The following is an 18349-nucleotide window of genomic DNA, read 5'->3' as shown; positions in this document are numbered from 1 at the left end:
AACGTGTCACCCAAAGCTCTGTCCGACCTGGCCTTGAACACCACCAGGGATGGAGCATTCACAACTTCCCTGGGCAATCCATTCCAGTGCCTCACCACCCTAACAGTAAAGAACTTCTTCCTTAGATCCTATCTATACCTCTGCTGTTTAAATTTCAACCCATTACCCCTTGTCCTATCACTACAGTCCATAATGAATAGTCCCTCCCCAGCATCCCTGTAGGCCCCCTTCAGATACTGGAAGGCTGCTATGAGGTCTCCACGTAGCCTTCTCTTCTCCAGGCTGAACAGCCCCAACTTCCTCAGCCTGTCTTCATGTGGGAGGTGCTCCAGTCCCCTGATCATCCTCGTGGCCCTCCTCTGGACTTGTTCCAACAGTTCCATGTTCTTTTTATGTTGAGGACACCAGAACTGCACACAATACTCCAAGTGAGGTCTCACGAGAGCAAAAAACACAACAGTCAAAGCGGTACAGCCAGAAAAAGCACACATGCATGCACTTATGTGCTCTTTTGATTTAAAATTGTTTCCTGAGGACCTGAGAAACAGAGCTATTTATGAGACCCCTAAACTGGCTTAAGGCAAGCTGGGAGCTGGAAGATCCCCAATGCAGAACATGGCCAACCACAGAAGTGACCAGGGATTCCAGGGGATCCTGCAGTTCCAGTATTAGGTGGGATCCAGCTACCCTGGGTGAGCCAGGACCCAGAGGCTGCCAGTCTCAGCAGGCCATGCTGACTTCTTTCTCACACAACTAAGGCTACATATGATCCTGCAGTCTCCCCAGCAGAAGAGACCTGCTGCCAGCCCATTGCCATACCTAGGAGAAGAGAGGTATAGTTTCGCTTCTCATGCACCTCATGTAACACCTGCGCTTTTTGTCCTCGTAACCCCTCTCTTCAAATCAAAGGGGCTGTCAGCACAGAGAAGTTAGTCTTTAATCTTGATTAGAGAATGTGGAGAAGAGGCAGAAAGAAGAAGTTCTTCTTGGTAGAGCCCCGTGTGTGCAAGGATCCCTCCCACCTTCACACAGACATGCCTGGTTACCTCTAGCTCTGTTCACTGGTGGTTCCTTAACAGCATGATATGGCCTGGTCAGCCTCAGGGGACTACGTTCCCCTGTGGAGGACAGCCATTCCTACAAATCAAATTTTTCATGCTTCAAATCAGCCATTTCTCTGGATCTTTTAAAATAGTTGCATTTTGTATACATAAATGTTACTGCCCTCTGTTTCATTCCTCACTGACTGAGTGGATGAACTCTCTTGCCAGTGACCTTTCCGCCTGAGTCTGGGGTTAAAAGAGGATTCCCTGCAATCCTCCTAGCTCTGGTTTCTAGGAGTCAGACAACAGACTTTCTCATTGTCTCTCATGCTTTCTGTTGTCTCCTGCTGAATATAAAACAAACACTCAACCCACACAGACTATTTCCTCATCCATAGGTGGCTTAAGAGGTGACATAAGTATCAGTAAGTTAAAGACACTTGAACAGTAAGGATGAGAAACTTCTGACCAGCTGTTGGTGTCTGCCTCTGAGTGGGTGGCTACAGCTGCTTTTCATTCACTGCAGAGAAAGGGGCACTTTGAGGATGAAATTGTTTTCATTGCAAAGTGATTCTCTCAAACAGCTCAGAGGAGATGCCAGGAGGGACCTGAAATGAATCCCACCTGGGCATTTGTAAGGGCAGAGCTGTGAAAAGGAGCACAGTAAGATGAAGTTCCTCATATCTTCACAGAATTGCTTTTTCTGCTGCCTGAGAGCCATGCTGGTCAGCCAGGATGTCAGGCAAAGACAGCTGTTGGTAGCAGGAGCTCTCATACAGAAACTGTGCCCTGGTGTTCATCTCAACCTTATCCAGGGCTTCTGGAGGGTGCTGGTAGCAAAACATTTACTTTCTGGGATTGAATTTCTGCTCCCTGCTCACAGCTAGGCAATAGCACATGAATAACCAACCACATGCTTTCTTAGGAGTTTTACTTGTGCCTGCACTATTGTATTGATTACTTATCATGGACTTTTGTGTTCTCCCTTCTCTGTGCAGAAGTGATTGCTGAGACAGCGTTATACAAATGTGTTCTGAAACCTTTAAAAGAAGCCATTGATTCTTACTTAAAAGAAATTCACAACAAAGATGGATCCTTACAGCAGCTAAAAGAGAACCAATCTGTGATACAAAACACAACTACAACTGACCTAGGCATCACGACCAGCGTGCCTGAAACCATTGTGCTTGAAAAGATCCTTCAAAAGTTCACAACCATGCACAAGGCCTACTCCCCAGAAAAGAAGATTGCCATCTTGCTGAAGTCCTGCAAACTCATCTATGACTCCATGGCTCAGGGAAACCCAGGTACAGCACTCCTACTGAAATGCTATCCCTTGCTGGTCCTTCCTCATGTATCAGGAACAGAGTTTATGATACAGTTGATGTGGTAATATTCAAATCAGAGGTAACAGCGATGGATAGTGTGTTTGGTATCAGCTGCCCACAGGTCATGTTCAGAATGGGCTGCTTAATGACTGGGAAGTTCTCTGCACTAATAACAGGTATAAGATGTTGCATCTGTTTTTTGGTGTTTATGCAGCTTCAAGTTAACCAGGTAAGTATGTGGTTTATGTGCAGATGTCATATCACAGCTCTCCATAAATCCTCAGAACTCTGCCCCAGCTTGTAGCAGCTTAATGGTAATTTCTAGGAATGGGTCTTTGGGAAAAGTGTTTTAGTTTCTTCTATATAAAGTTTTGCCTAAACTGAGGAGGAAATGTAGAATGATGGTACTGTTTGTTACAAATTCCTGATGCTCCCGTAAGTTCCAAAAGGCACTACTATGCTTCTTTGGTGTGAGGAAGTATGTGCTCTGAGTATAAATATAACTTGGGCCACAGGCCAACCACTAAATGCACACATTAAGCCTTTGGCCTGCAGACAGGATGCATTTTTGCAGATAGACCAGGAAGCTCCTTCCTCCAGGAATCTGCCTTGCCAGTTTAAGAGCTTTCTTTTTCTACTGGTGAGCTGATGACCAGCTATGCATAAATTTGGAGAAAAGAACAATATTACTTTGCTACAATGGCAACTGTTCAAGAACTCACAATCACCAAAGGTGCTTTTAGCTGTTCTGCTTTATTTTGCATTTACAACAACCTTGGAACACTCATGCAGGAGTTGTGTTCTTTCTGGGCCTCACCTGAGGGGCATCCCTTGGACAGTACACAGCAAGATTCAATGATAGATCTAGACATATTAACAGCAGGTCAAGAAACCACCTGGGGGCTGAGCCAAAGCTGCAGGGTGGATAGGACCTCTCACATAATGACATATTATGTGAAGACTTGGAAACATGTAGGGGAACTGGCTGTAACTTTATTAAAACAGTTGTGTTAAGTTTTAAAGTAAATTTGTTATAAATCAAAGACTCACATGCCTCATTAAAACCTACATAGGAGACATGGTCTCCTTCTGGTGTTGGTGGTATGTTACATATTTGTTATACCTCCGTTAGTTCAGGGCTGTCTCTGCTGCAGGAAATGCCTTTGTGTCATTTCATGTCAGAAAGTAGGGGTCAGGGAAACAGTTAAAAAAAACTTACATTTTTTTAAAAATTGGCATTCATGAAATCAGAGGATTTCATTGTGTTTTTCTGTGCTAACCAAAGTACTTTATTTCAGGCATCTCAGCTGCTTTCTCATGTTTAGTACTGCTGCAAGTGCGGTGTATGTCGGAAGTCAACTTCACCCCTATGCATTCAGTTCCCTTTCCAGTATATACGATCAGTGATGCATACCAGGGCCTGGTCATAAGAAAACTGGCCTGGCATTAGGGAAGTGTACCCAATTAATTCAGACCAGAAAAAGAGATTAAGAGATGGAGAATACTATAGTCTAACTCCTGGATGACAGTGGACTTGAAGAGAAATTGAATGAAATGTCCTGTACACTCACTAAGAAGTGAAACGTGAAAACTCTTCAACAGAATTAACTGACCCCAGATCACTTTGATTTTCCACCAGTCAAAGACAAACATCCAGCAAACTGAAATATTTTTCTGACAGGGAATTCGCAGCTGGTGGTGTGCTGAAGAAAGTGCTGTGGGCTGCGACCAGATTTCAGTGGGTAGGAAATCTCCTGCTCTCTGCCCAACTTGAGAGCAGTGGCACAGAGCCCCTTTTGCTTTCAGCCAGCCTTAAGGCAGCTCAGTTCTCTTTGCACAGGAAGAACAGGGGTCATATTCAGCTTCCTGTGCAATAGTCTGTTCTTCTTTTAGCTCCTTTTACTCACTGCTGAATTAGAAAGTTCCCTCCTCTTCCAAGATCAGAGAGGATGGAACACAAAATTAATCATTCCCTCTGCTGCAGGACAAATCAGTCTCTTCTGTCAGAAAAAAAAAAAAACAGTTCAGTAACATAACTTATATTGCCTGGCTTAATTTGCAAATTGGCAGCTCATGGCAGGTCTTTATTCACTTTAGGTTGATGGTAGGATGAGCTGATCTGAGAACATGGTTTCATATCCCAAAGCAAAGTGCAAATAGCACTATATTTTTTTTCAGACCCATATGAAAAAACACTTTTCTTAACATTCTGAGACCCATGTATACCAGTCCAAGTTTGGCCATGGTTTCCAATAGGTCCCAAGTTTTCTTTAAAACTAGGGATAGTATTGCTCAGGAACACCTGTGTCTAGTAGTGCCCATCTTGGCACTGCTGAAAGAGTCATGGCACACTGAAGTCAGCCTTGATTGACTCCATGTATATCAAGCCATTTGAAGAAAGGAGTTCTGTAGTTTGGTTGCAATTTGTACTACATGACAAATTCTGCCTGAAAATTTTGCTGTGGTTGAAATCCTTAGTACTCAGACTATGAACTGAGTTGGTTAGATCTACAGCTGGCTTAAACTAACATTTCTCTTTCAAGTTGAAAGCAATCAACTTGTGGATCTGATTCCTGAGGAAAGTGTCAGAATTCCTAATTTATCAGAAAGAATCAGGAAGGCAAATTCACAGTCTTTGTCAATACACCTGTCTTCAACAGATATCTGAGTACAGCTACAAAATACAGATCTGTGTTTAAGTAGGACGCATCTACAGCTACATCTAGCTGTAGCTACAGATGGGTCTCTTGTCTAGCTTTCATTATAGACAACAGCGACTTAGTTGACGCAGCTCATTAATCTGCCTAGATGTGGGTGTCTGTTTTAGGTTGAGATGACTCATGATAAACTTCACTGATGATATTGATGAATTCATCTCTGGCTATAAAAAGAGCTTAGGGGTACAAGTTCAGATATTCACATGTACAGAGTAGGCAGTGGCATTAGTAATTGAATCCTCCCCAGTGGGACAATACAGACAGCACTGTGGTGTCTCACTGAGGTTTTCCAAGTTCTGTGCAAACTTAAATAACAGCAACATACGCATCCAAGAATAGCGTACAATCTAAAAATATGTAACCTGCCTGCTAAAAATACTAGGAGCAGTTAGTAAGAATAATATGCATTAAAAGAATAAAAACCAGAAGACTTGGGAAACTCACCTCATCCCCACAAACTGACTGGCATTTTTGGTGGCTTCTTTTAACCTGTACACTAGAAAAAGTAAGAGGCAGGACTCATGGGAAACTGTAAACTCCCAGATCTCTGACTATTCTATATTTGAAAGGCATGCCCCACTACCTGCAGGGAAACTTGGGTGCATAACTAATTTTTATAGATGAACTGTAATCTCATGTAGAAAATCTGCTTATTATTTACCTTTCAGAAAGACCTTTACTCAGACAAAATGCCAAAGACATATTGTGTGGTAGGGTCTCCGCTTTTCGCCCTATCAAAAGCACAAGTGACACTTGTGGAGTGATAAACAAGATGCGGTTCTACAATATAAGTGGTCTGTGGGATGAGCCTGGAGCACCCAGCCCTGAGCTACCTGGCAGCTGCCACTCTGTAGAAAAGAGCCAATGGAAAAGCAAAACCAGAGGCATGGTAGGCACTGGTTTATGAAGAAATACTGTGTGAGACAATCAGGCCAAACTTGGTCAGTCTCAGAGAAAGGAAGATCAAGCAGGGAAAGGCTCTAAGCTTGAGCTGGAAGTTTGAAAGATAGGAAGACTGCTTTCTAAGGAGATTTAAGAAGAATTAACAGAGGAAAAAGTTTCTTACAGCAACATTTTTAACTTGTAGACTACCTAGCATTATGAAGCTCTATTTTTGGAGTATCTTTGAACTGCACAAGGAGTTGGAGTATATAGCTCAAAACTAGATCTGTACTAATGATGGAGTTTGCAAGGTAACTGGCCCTAAAACATATGATTTAGTAATTTCTATTGCGTCATTTTGCATGGCCAATACATAGTCTGCTTTCAGAAAAAAAGAGGATAGATAGGACATACATTCCTTTGGAACATTTCTCTTCCTTAGCTTTTACGATTAAGTTTCTCACCCACTGTAGAATTGAGCAGCCAGATATTAGTTGTGCTGATGCACTCCTACATAGCTCTATAGCTGACAAAGGCATGAACCTGAAGCAGTGTGTCTTAAGCTTGTGGAAAGGAAATTGGCTTCAAATACTGAAGCAGCCAGTGTAGAACCAATGTTAGCAGCTCTGAAAACTAAGTCAGAGGAATGACATTACACTGCTCATTATCAGTTCTCACTTCTGAGAAGGAAAATTAAGCTATACATAACAGGTTTACTTTCTTATCTTTTGGAAGAGATTTGTATTTAAGTTACTCTTAATGAAGGCTGGTAGACTAGAGATTGTATCTTTTTTCTGGCTAGCACGATTTCTACATTTGAATTAAAGAGCAAGTTCAATTTTTTCAAGGGCAATGAATTCCTCTGATCTGTAAAGCATGTTTTTGAAGTGGATTCATGCTGCCTGCATTTATTAGCTCTCTTAATTTAACTATTATAAATCAAACCTTGCTGAAGTAATATGGGGAAGACAGGAGATAAAAAAATACTAGTAAGTGAAAAGATGTTTACAATCTTTTCTTATGATCTTTGTCCTGGTTTCCATGACAGTCTTAAACAAATCTCAGTTAACCTTTTTGTACCTCAGGTTTCTCAGCTATAAACTGAGGCTAAAATTAATGTATTTCCTGGAGAGCTGCTGGAAGACATCATGCCAGTGTTTGTAAAATATTAGAGAAAAGTGCAGAGCATCATCAGTGTCTGCTGGTTGTCAGAATATACATGGAGGGAAAAGAAATGAATGAATGTGTTAAAACAGACTGTAATTTCTTTATGGAGGCTTGGGCAGAATTCCAGTTGCTTTAAATCATGTATTTAATTAATACCCATCTATTCAAGTGCTGCATCCCAGCCAGAAACTGCTTTGCTATAAACATAATAGGATGAGTTTGTGGCAGAAAAGAAGGCTTATTTTAAGCTTCTTATAGATATTTATGAAATAAATGTTTCCTGATCATGGAGGGAAGAAGGGGAAATAAAGCAAGCAAGTTATATCTGGAGTAGGACAACACCACCTTGAACAAGCAAACTCAGTCTCAGTGTCACCGAGACCCCTGTCAGGGTCAGAGCTAGATTTAACTGTCAGCTGCAAGCATACCTCTCTGTGAGAGACCACAGATGGAGTCAGACATGTAGGTCTGGGAACTTGGCTCCAGGCCAGCTTGAAAGTGGAGCTGAGGAGGCAGCAGCCTGCAGAGAACACCACTGCTGCATCTCCTGGACGGATGCTGGGTTGTGCCCCGGTGCCTTTCGTGGCACAGGGAGCAGGTACGTTGCATAGTGCTGAGCAGCACCAAATTTCTTAGGTGTCTTGGTTCACAGGTATTTTTTTGTGTATCTTTGTGTCTCCTACTTCTGGTTATATTTGAATTGCTGACAGGCACTTATCTCCATTGATGGACTGAGATACAGGGCACCTCAGAACCATACTTGATCTGATGGCTGTACATGTCTTAGCTAGTCCCTATGCCTACTGTGACATCCAAGGCCACGGGAACAAGGGAAGGTTCAGAGTCCTACCCTCTCAGACACTTATCCTTGGCTTCATGTGCAGTCAGTGGAGAGAAGCTATTACAATGCCTACAAGGAGTAGGCGCAATATACCGTGCCTGACCTGTCCTAGGCCACACTGACAGTTTGTGGCAACACATGGAGTCAGAGCTAGATCCTTGACAATTAGCTTTTCTTCTCTCTTGTTGACACCTACAGCTCTTGCTGACCTCAGCTTTAGCTACATATGTGGGTATTTAAGAATCAGGCTTCATATTCCCACAAGTGGACTAAAATTATGTGTAGCAATTTATGGAGGTTATGAGCATAGAGAGTATGGAGAATGAGTGCTCCTTCCATTACCGCAATCAGACATCCCTCCTCTGAATTTATTAATGAAAAAGAAATTGTATATTAGATTTTCATATTTAAGCCTTAGAAACAACTGGGGGTCCAATAATATTTCTATGAAATCTTAAAGTTATGAAAGGTTTATAACAAGGTCTGCTGGGGAGAGCAGCTAAATCAGTTTATAGAAATGAGACAGACAGCAGTGTAAAATAATTGACTCAGTGCCTACTTGTGCATACAACTACTTCTCAGCCAATTAAAAAGATATATATAGAAGTTCTGTAGGTGTTCTTGAAAAGTGTTCTCTAACTTTCATTTCAATTGACACTAGAAATAGATGGCTGGGGATACGGAACTGTTTAGTTCCAAGTTGCTGTTTCCACTCTGCATTGGTTGGTTGTCCATTGTCTGCTTGGGGATCCATTTCTGTGACATTTTATTTAAAAACAAAACAAAACAAACAGGCAAAACATAGATTAGTCATTAAAAGAAGTGGTAGGGAAGAGAAAATTCTGCTATTAGTCTTGCACTGGAAGGTCCCTTGGCCTTCAGGAAACCATAAGCACTCAATCAATGCCACTGGTCAGTAATTACTACATCATAAAGTGTAAGTTTTTAAGGAAGGGAAAAAAAATGAGCCTAGCAAACTTTTTGGTACTTCATCTTCCTTTACACTAGTTTGGTACAGAACAAACTCTTGGCATCTGATTTACTCAAGTCAAAAGGAGCAATTTTTCTCTGTGCAGTTTTTCTAATACATTTTCATGTCTGAGTTGTAATTTTTTTGTTGGTTTTTTTTTTTTTTTGCTAGACACTATTAAATAGTTCTAGTACTAAGCTGCTTGTGTTAAAGTAATATATATGACAGCAATGAACTGGACTCTTTCCAGAGCTGAAGCTTTTACAGAGACAGAAGCCAAGCCAACAACAGACAAATAAGATGTCATAGAATCATTAGAATGGTTTAGATTGGAAGGAACTTCTTTAAAAACGATCTAGTTCCAACCCCAGGCTATGGGCAGGGACACATTCCACTAGACCAGGTTGCTCAAAGCTCCATCCAACCTGGTCTTAAACAATTCACTTTCATCCGGATGTTAATGACCTTTTATAGTTTGGTTGAAGACCTAAGGCTGTGTCATTTAACTAAAGGTAGCCATAGTAAAGTGAATAGAACTGAAAGGGCTAATCCAGCTTTCATTAAACAAATTGTCTATGTTGTGGCATGTGTGGACTGTCTTTTTGTGTGATGTGTGGCATGTGTGGACTCAGGCTGAATTACAGCCCTGACAATCTCCCATCCTCCAACACTTTGTTTTAACTGGATCAGCTCTCTGATCACTAGTTTTATTCCTGGGTTTATTTTTAAGCCACGCTGTATTTTTTTTATTTTTCTTTTTTTTTCATCAGGGGCTAAGCTTGTGGCTATTTGAGGCTCCAGAAGAACATCTTTCTTTGCAGTGGAGAGTCTGCGTCAGCTATGAATGACAAAAAAAGAAGGCTGACTCATGGCAAATATTTGAAATAAGTCAGTGGGAACATTTGAGAAACAGGAATTTATGTCCCACCATGGAAGAGCATGTGGACTGTGAACCAAAAACGGCTAGGGCATAATTTCACTGAAGGTACATCAAGGGTAGCTTTGATTCTTTGAGGTGAGGCAAATGGTTCTCAAGTAAGACACACATGGCCCATGAAAACAACACATCCAAGTGCTCAGCTGAGAAAACCTGCCCATTGCCTGAGGAAGGACATTCAGAGTTAAAGCAGTCCGGGCTTAGGTTAACTGTAGTGGTCAACTTTAAATGTTGGGAAGATAGGCCTGCTAAGCAACTTGTTATTTGGGTTGTCCATGATGAATTTATGACATGTTGGTGGAAAGTGAAAGCTTCTTTCAAATAAGAAAAGTTATCCTTGTGTTCTTCACCACTTATGTGTCAAAGCTTCATTTTGGATTCTGTTTTAAGCAGTAATTCTTTATAATGGTGACTGTTAACATGTATGCTTTTTTGTCCTCAGAGATCCCAAAGAGCTGCTACAGATTACATGTAAGATCACTTTGTTGATTTTGTTGATATTAATGTTTTAAAGCATAGGAAATCTTGAGCCCATGAGGATCTGTTCCTGTAGCACCTGATGCACGCCAATTCTGCCAATCCCATCAATTCTATATACTAATCTAAGTCAAATGTGAAAGACTTTTTATTTTCTTAGCTAGGCACCAATGGCCGGGAAGATGCTTCCTCTTAGATTTGAGCTCTTGGGGAGACTGTTATGATTAGGAACATGTAGATCTATGTTTTGCCTTCTGAAGAAACACAACAAGGAAGTCCTCAGTCCTAAAACTCATCTCAAAATCTATTTTCAGCTCTTTGGTCCCACACATACACGAACCTAAGAGCATAAGTACTCCTAACGCATATAGACAACTTCACTGCTAATATTGCAAACATGAATTTCAGTCTTGATGGCACTGTCAAATCAGAGGGCTGAACTGAGAGGCTTTGCATTCTTCAAGGATTGTCATTTGCCTGAGATTCTTGAAGCTTAAGCTTCTCTTTCTTTAGTTAATAAAGAATATCAGAAATGGAGCACAGTAAAAATTTTCATCCTCATATTTGCCCTTGAAGCAAGTCTACTTACTTTTTAAGTGTACTAACTTTCCCTTTTTCAGCTTTCTTTTTCTTTTGAGCTTTAACTCTTCACATAATGTGAGCAAAAGTCTGCAAAGGACAAGCTAGGTGAGAAGCTGTCATTGCTGTGGGGGAATGTATCTTTGTGGTGAGTTTATTGCGACCACTCTGTGTTTCTCTTTGCTCAGGGAAGCTATATGGTGCAGATGACTTCCTCCCTGTGCTCATGTACGTGCTGGCTCGCAGCAACTTGACTGAAGTCCTTCTGAATGTGGAGTATATGATGGAGCTCATGGACCCTGCTTTGCAGCTAGGGGAAGGTAGAGTACAGTGTTTGCTCCTGGGATATTCACTCTGGAAATCATTCTTTACCTTGCTTTAGTGTTTGTGAAAATGGGGCATAAAGGCTGAAGCCGGGCTTTGTGGATAAGCTTTGGACAGACTTTTCAAATACGAGGCTCTAAAATTATTGTCACTTTAGCTGATTTTGGCAATGTGGTGCCCTTAGACATCAGCTATAAAGGCAGGGACCTAGCATAAATGAGATCCGAGTTGCTGCATTAGTAACGTAAATATCTAGTGTTATAGATAGTGTTATAAAGTAGATATCTAGTGTTCCTTGGCCCAAAGGCTGAAAAATTGAAAGGTCTGTGCAAAGGCTTTTATTCCAATGAGAAAAGAGCACATTTCATAAACTGTATTGTATGCCTGGGGCCATACATCATCCTCATGGTGACTCTACTCTTACATTTGAGTGACCCCTTTAAACAATGCTCTCTGGCTAAGTATCAAAGTGAGGCAGAGAAAGGAAAGTTAGGTTAAAGTGGAATATTAGGTTTGGATGTGAATAAAGACATCTGCTACTAGAGGGGTAAATACCTTAGGAAACTGTGGGTCTTTCATTTCTTAAATGTAGATTGGAAAGCAAATGCTACTAACAGTGACAGGGTTATGCATTCTGAGTTATGAACACAGATAATTTGTGACCACATAGTCACTAAAGAAGTAAAATGGGTTTTACTTCAAACTTTGTTTTGAAAAGTACTGAAGTTCTATAAAGAGGTCCTGAATGAGTAACAGCAGACTACTTTTATTCGTATTAAATAGAGGTACAAATCTGTAACTAAGAGCATGTCACCCCAGCACAGGTGGGCGAAAGTAAGTACTAAAAGAATGAGCAGTGACAGTGCAATCGTACTAGTGAGGGATTTCTGCACAGGCTAATTATCCCACTGGAAAGAATTGTTAGCAGAAAAAACCATTGGTCTAAGCACAGCATTTTGCTGGCACAATTATGCCGGTTTTGATGACTGTGTTGCCCACAGGTTCTTCATTTCAAAAGGGCATACTACCAGGCTGGTTACTGAAGACATCTGGGTTGGGCTCAGGGTATCAAAGGCAAAGCAGGATGGAGGTTCTCTTCAGTCAAAGATGCAAAGACTGTGTGAAATGTGCATGCCAGTCAAAGGGGGAAAATTTTGAGGGAGTTCCAGATCAAACTGGCTGAAGAATCACATCAGAAAAGACACTGGGAACAACTGCTGATACAGGGAATGGAATTAAAAGGTCTCAATGAAGACAGCTCTGAGACTGTGAAGAACAGGGCTAAAATGGCAAAAAATTCAGTTGAGTTAGGCCTTTCAAAGTTAAATGGCAAAAAGTGATTCAGGCATAGAAATGAAAAAAGAACACACTAAAAGTAGAAGTGAGAAAACTGAAATTACATCAGGTAATACATAAACTCATTTAAATTTGGCCTTCAAATTAAAAATTTACTTTGAATGAATTTTATAGCAACAGTGATGTTGACTACTGGGCCAAAGGCAGGGACAGGCAATGGGGAATGACTGTGTGGAAATGAAGATACCTGAAACTGAGTGTAAGAAAAAAATAATTCTTAAATATATAATGAATTCCTGTCATGGAGGGCTGGGAGATCTTCCTCCCTGGATTGTGAGGGAAAGGATACACCAGGTTGTGAGTCCCATTACGGGGACCCCTGACAATGCCAGAGAGAGAGAAATGCTGAATGACAGACAAGGGAAGGTAGTAATTTAAGAGAGGAAAAGTGGCACTTGTAGGCTTGTTAGTCTGTTCTCAATAGCACTTTGTGAGAGATGGTAATGAAAAAGAGGGGGTTTGGTGTATGCAGACTTAAGTAGCTATGGTACATTTCTCATCAGACCCACCAAAGCACAGAAAGTCAAATGGCAATGCTGGTCTCCCGTCTCTTACACCAGACTTTAAAGGTGCTCTGAAAATACTTCTCTTACATAAAATGTTCTCTTATCTACCACTTAAGCAGCCAGGCACAATGACTGTGGAGCTGATCAGAGCTTGAGGAAGGGTTACGAAACCCAGGCGGGCTGGTGCGAGGTTTGGGTGATGTGGAAGTGCCATCTAGAGGCAACTGCAGTTATTAGGACTTACTAAAAGCAGGGAGCCCCTCCCAGCTGACAGGCTATTTTTATTTCTCCGTTTCCCTGGCGCCGCGGTTAGCGGAGCAGAAGCAGGGAATCTCCCAGAAGCGGGGGCTCGGTCCCAGCGAGGACTGGCCTCTCACCCTGCCTCAGGCCAGGTGTGCTCCTGCTCGGCAGCTCTGCAGGCTGACACCTTCCTTCTATTCAAAGGAAACCCTGGTGCAGCTGGGAAAAAGAGCACTCTCAACTCGGCACTGGGGCCATTCCTTGGCATGGGTCTGCCTCACAACCAAAGCAGCAGCTTCCCAATATTCAACTCTGCCCTCTTATCAGGGCTTATCTTCACCTCTGTTGATAAACCCTCTTCTTATCACGGTCCCGCTGCTTTCTTGGCTGCAGTTCATTATTTATTACCTGCTACAGCCAACACCACAGCAGTCTTGGAGTTTCTGAGGGGGAAAGGGTGGCTGCAAGCTTTTACTGCTTTATCCCATCTCTCTGCTTTACCAAGATTTATCCCTCAGCTCTGAATAATCCAGGAGTTACTCTCAGCCAGCATCTGGGCTCCCAGTCTAGCTGATAGAGATGGAGGGAGTAGAGGGTAACTTGTCCTTGAAGGTCTGAGACATCCTTCAGCAGTGATGAGCCCACAAGCAGACCTGAGCTCTAAATGCTTTAGCAATGTAGCTAGAGTTGGAGGAGGCTTCATCCAGCCTTGTCATTTTCTTACAGAGTAACTTACAGTTGTTAATAATTTCCTTGCATTATGGGGACTGCTCAGGAGACCAGATTACAGATCTGTTGTACTGGCCCTGTTAAACACCACAAAAACATGTTTATGCCCCAGAGAATAAACCATCTGTGGTCAAAGGCATTGCTTGGGTTTGTTTGTGAAAGTAGCTTTTGTAGTAGTTTACCTTGAGTCTGGACAGTGACACTGCTGTGAAGCAGAAGGGGGTGGAGGACACTGTCCATTAGATTTCCTTTCTCTTGGGTTAATGTCAAACATGCCCTGAACTCCCTGCAGGAAGGCACAGACAGTGCAAGTGTTAGGCATCTGCCAGCAGGCAGGATGAAGTGGAAATGGATGGCCTGTGCTGGTGTGATATTTATACAACACCTTATCCTTTTGCAGGCTCCTACTATTTAACCACCACCTATGGGGCCTTGGAGCACATCAAGAACTACGACAAAATCACTGTCACACGGCAGCTGAGCATGGAGGTGCAGGACTCCATTCACCGCTGGGAGCGACGGAGAACACTGAACAAGGCCCGGGCTTCCCGCTCATCAGTGCAGGTAGCTGGCATTGTTTGCTGCTGACAGAGCCTGAAAGATGACAATGCTCTCTTACATGCTTACTGCTTTTTAATTTGATAATTATTTTAAAACAAAGTTAACCCAAGTCACTAGTGAAAAACAAGAGTGCACATGTGCAAGATTTCAAAATCTTTAAAAAAAACACCTCATTTGAAATATGTATCACTTAAAAATTAATTTTGAAATCTTGAAGTACCCTCATAACAATATAATTTTAAATACAACTGCAGAGTGATTTCGTTGTTCCTTCTCAAAAGAGGCATTCTAGGAACAGTCACATGTGGAGAGCTGTGCTGGGGAAGCAGGGAGCTTCTCCATCACCCTTAGGGCCTGGGGAAATCATGGGCTAAGCTGAGATGTGAACAGACTATGCAGGGACAGTTCCTAAATGTCATAAATCCGTAGGAGGTCCTGAGTTATCCCAAGGACCAGTCAGAGGAGCATCTTCCAGAGCCTGGCCTCTCCTGCCTGGCAGCAGGAAAGACCTAACAGTATCTGGTTAGCTTTGAAGCCCATGCTGTGTATAGCTCAGTGAAGACCTCCCCACGCACAGCGGAGAAGGTTCCAGGAGGGATGGGTGCTTTGGACCTCCAGCCACGGTGAGGGTGGGTGCAGGACCCGGCAGTGGTGGTGCCGAGCCAGCCCGATGTCCTGTGATCAAACTGTTACCCACAGGGAGGCAGCAAAGGCCACGTCTCGGTTCTATAAATTGTGAACGCCAAGGGGAAAGCCAAGGCAAAATCTCCCGAGCGAGACGCAGACCATATAGCCCTGTGAAAGCGTTGAGTTGATTATGTTCCCTATAGTGTGGTCAAATTAGTCCCTGACGATCTCAGAACACGAGAATGATGGATGGGATACACCAAACAGCCATCCAGCCCCAAGTGCTGCTCTGGCAGTAGCTCATAGCAAATACCTAGCATGCAGCATAATAGCTGAATGAGCAAATGCTGCATTTCCTCAGAAGATTCCCATCCCCTCCAGGAACATACGGACCATTTTACATTCCTTAGAATGAATCAGGGACATACAAGCACATCCTGGCATATGTAAACAGCTTACTGATGTGTTCAGCAGGCTCCTGCATGTCCCTTAGCCATCTGCAGTGACACTCCATAAATACAGTTTGGAAACCCATAGTCCACATATTTGACAAAACTCACTTGTGATGAACCTGAGTATTTTCTGACTAAAATGGTTGAGAATTTTTTTAAACTTCACAGATACAAATTAAACATTCAGGTTCCACTGTGACTGAAGGCCCTCTAGATTCTGTTCCTCACAAGTCTGGCAAAAACATCCCAACAGCAGTTAAAGCCTGAAACAGGATACAAGGAAAACAGCTTTCTCAGCGTTAACTTCTTCTGCTGTTTCATTACTAATGGAAGGAAGTTTGGAGGACACTCTCTCAAGGTGCTGTTTTTGTGACAGTGGAGTTACAAGGGTCACCACACTGCCAACCCTTTCCTGTTTCTGTGAAACGGGATTTTCAGGCCAGATCTCTGAGTTTTGGGGATTGTTATTCTGATCTGTTACTTCTTTGCATCCTATTTCTTCAGGAGTTGTAGAAAAGTGGGAGAAGGAACTGTTGCAGACTGCTCACTAAGGATATACACCAAAATCAGAAAAAAAGCTTTCACTCACGTGTCTTTAAAGGGCTAAGTCTTCCGTTAAGTATTTGTTAGTTTAAGTATTTGCTGATTCAGAGCTTGTCCTTCAGAACTGAGAAAGGAGAGAATAACTGGGGCATTGGAGAATGATTGGAGGACATTTGAGGACATTTAGGAGCTCTAGGCAGCTAGTGCTTTGGGGCTGAATGCTACCCCCTTCTGCTCTAAGTCACAGTGTCAACTTTAAGATCTATCCTCATGTTTGTCTTCAGGATTTCATCTCTATCTCCTTTCTGGAAATTGGTGCTCAGTCAAGGACACTTGCTTCCCGGAAAGACACCACAGTTGAGCAGCTGAGCCAGCAGTGTGCCGAGAAGTTTGAAGTCTCCCATCCCAAGGACTATAGACTCTTTGTTTATGTTGATGACCAGTGGCTGCAGCTGGACAAAGATGCCCTTCCTCACTATATCAAAGCATCCCTCCTGAAGTGCGAAACCAAGAAAGATTTCCATTTTATTTATAAACCAATAGACCATAAAACCCCACCAGTTCCAATTGTCAAAGAGTCAGACTTTCCCTAAGGTCTGTGCTGCTTTTCTTGTTGTGCTTGTTGTCATCCTGGAAGGGCTGGATAGTTTATCTCATGAGATCCTCTGATGTCTGCAGACCTCAGAAGGTCTCTGGAGCATGGTCTTTGACACAGGGCAGATGTGCTAATTGTAGATACTGTCCAAATACAGAACATTTCTCAGCAGAGCTCATTTGCAGAAATAAAAAGAGCATTCAGGAGAACATTCATCTTCTTGAAAACTTGAAGTATCAAACCTCAGAACCTCTTGCTGGCAGCCAGCCGACATCGCAGAACGTGAATGCACAGGGGAGAAAAGCCAGAGATCTTGCAGAAAACTTGACATCTACTCCATAGTAAACTATGGAGGGTGTGAATCACCTCCATGCACAAGGCCTGTGAAAGGTGTGCACACACCACAATGCTATCTTGAATACCTTACAGTATCTGTTCACACAGTTTGAATAAACTGAGTCTTGTCTGATGTATTCAGAGGCGTAGGGTTGCCATCTCTAGCAGAACTCTGTCTCTGGCTTTCTGTCTACAAAATGTCATTGCCTTTGCAATCCGCAGAATTACAGACCATACAAGATGATCCTAAGAGTACATTTTGTGCCATCTATTTCTCACTGAAATTAGATAGCATAGGCATTTTCATCAATGGTTTGGGTTTTTTTTTTAAGATTGAAAGTCTTTACCATCAGTGTACAGCAGTTTAGTCACATTGATTGTATAATAGTGTCATTGGGTAATTGTGTATTTATTTCTATGTGTGATGTGGTGCAATTATTTTTAAATAAGTGCTTGTAAAGAAACTTAATATTTTTCCCAGTGTAGGAAACCAGATGAAAATTAAAAAATCAAAAAGAGCTAGAATTAAATACCCGTCCCTTTTTACCTACATGTCATTTCCTCTAGTGTTTTTGTGACTGTAAGGCCCACCAGTTTCTTACATGAATAAATTCAGGCTGTTGTAGACAGAGCTTGCTAATTCTCCTTTCTACTTCTGCTTTCAGTCATTGCAGACTTAAATTTCCCTGCAAACCTGAATTCACAACAAATTGAACCAATGTAGAAATGCATTTTCTGAAATTTGAAAACAATATTTCAGGCTTGGGTAATGGAAGCAGGAACCTTAATTGCAAGACAGATCCATGTCTTCCAGGTGCCTTCATTCACACAAGATTCCTGCAGTGAGCATTAGATACTGGATAGTCTGCATGCAAGAGGCACGTAATGTCCACTGCAGCTACACAGGCCTAGCAAAGCTCTGATTGGAAAGAAGGTGTGTTACTGTGGGTTTTGCTCAAAACTGCTGTTATTTCCTCCATTAAACAAAAAATTGTGACACACTGGGCCAAGTTGCTAGAGCTCCCTGCCTGACTCCTGGAGCTCCAAAGGTAAAGTGGTGTCACACATAGCTGGTTACCAAGTCTCTGGGCCTTGAAATGTCTGTGTCTGCATGCCTCAACTGTAGCGTAAGCTGGCCA

The 18349-nt window shown here is 42.3% G+C and overlaps 1 protein-coding gene across 1 annotated transcript in view; it reads left to right on the top strand.

Annotated features, from left to right (window-relative positions):
- Positions 1 to 17840, top strand: part of RIN3 (Ras and Rab interactor 3) — a 69755-nt gene extending 51915 nt beyond the window's left edge. Inside the window, exons 7-10 of the mRNA XM_031049480.2 lie at positions 2042 to 2350; positions 11130 to 11261; positions 14497 to 14660; positions 16564 to 17840. Of these exons, the coding sequence (XP_030905340.2) occupies positions 2042 to 2350; positions 11130 to 11261; positions 14497 to 14660; positions 16564 to 16872 (914 nt within the window). The 3' untranslated portion in view covers positions 16873 to 17840. The remainder of the gene's footprint in view (positions 1 to 2041; positions 2351 to 11129; positions 11262 to 14496; positions 14661 to 16563) is intronic.
- Positions 17841 to 18349: the final 509 nt, after the last annotated feature.

The sequence above is a fragment of the Melopsittacus undulatus genome, chromosome 4 (assembly GCF_012275295.1).
Source record: "Melopsittacus undulatus isolate bMelUnd1 chromosome 4, bMelUnd1.mat.Z, whole genome shotgun sequence".
Taxonomy (NCBI): Eukaryota; Metazoa; Chordata; class Aves; order Psittaciformes; family Psittaculidae; genus Melopsittacus; species Melopsittacus undulatus.
The sequence above is the reverse complement of the archived record's forward strand: the minus strand, read 5'-3'. Positions and strand labels throughout refer to the sequence as shown.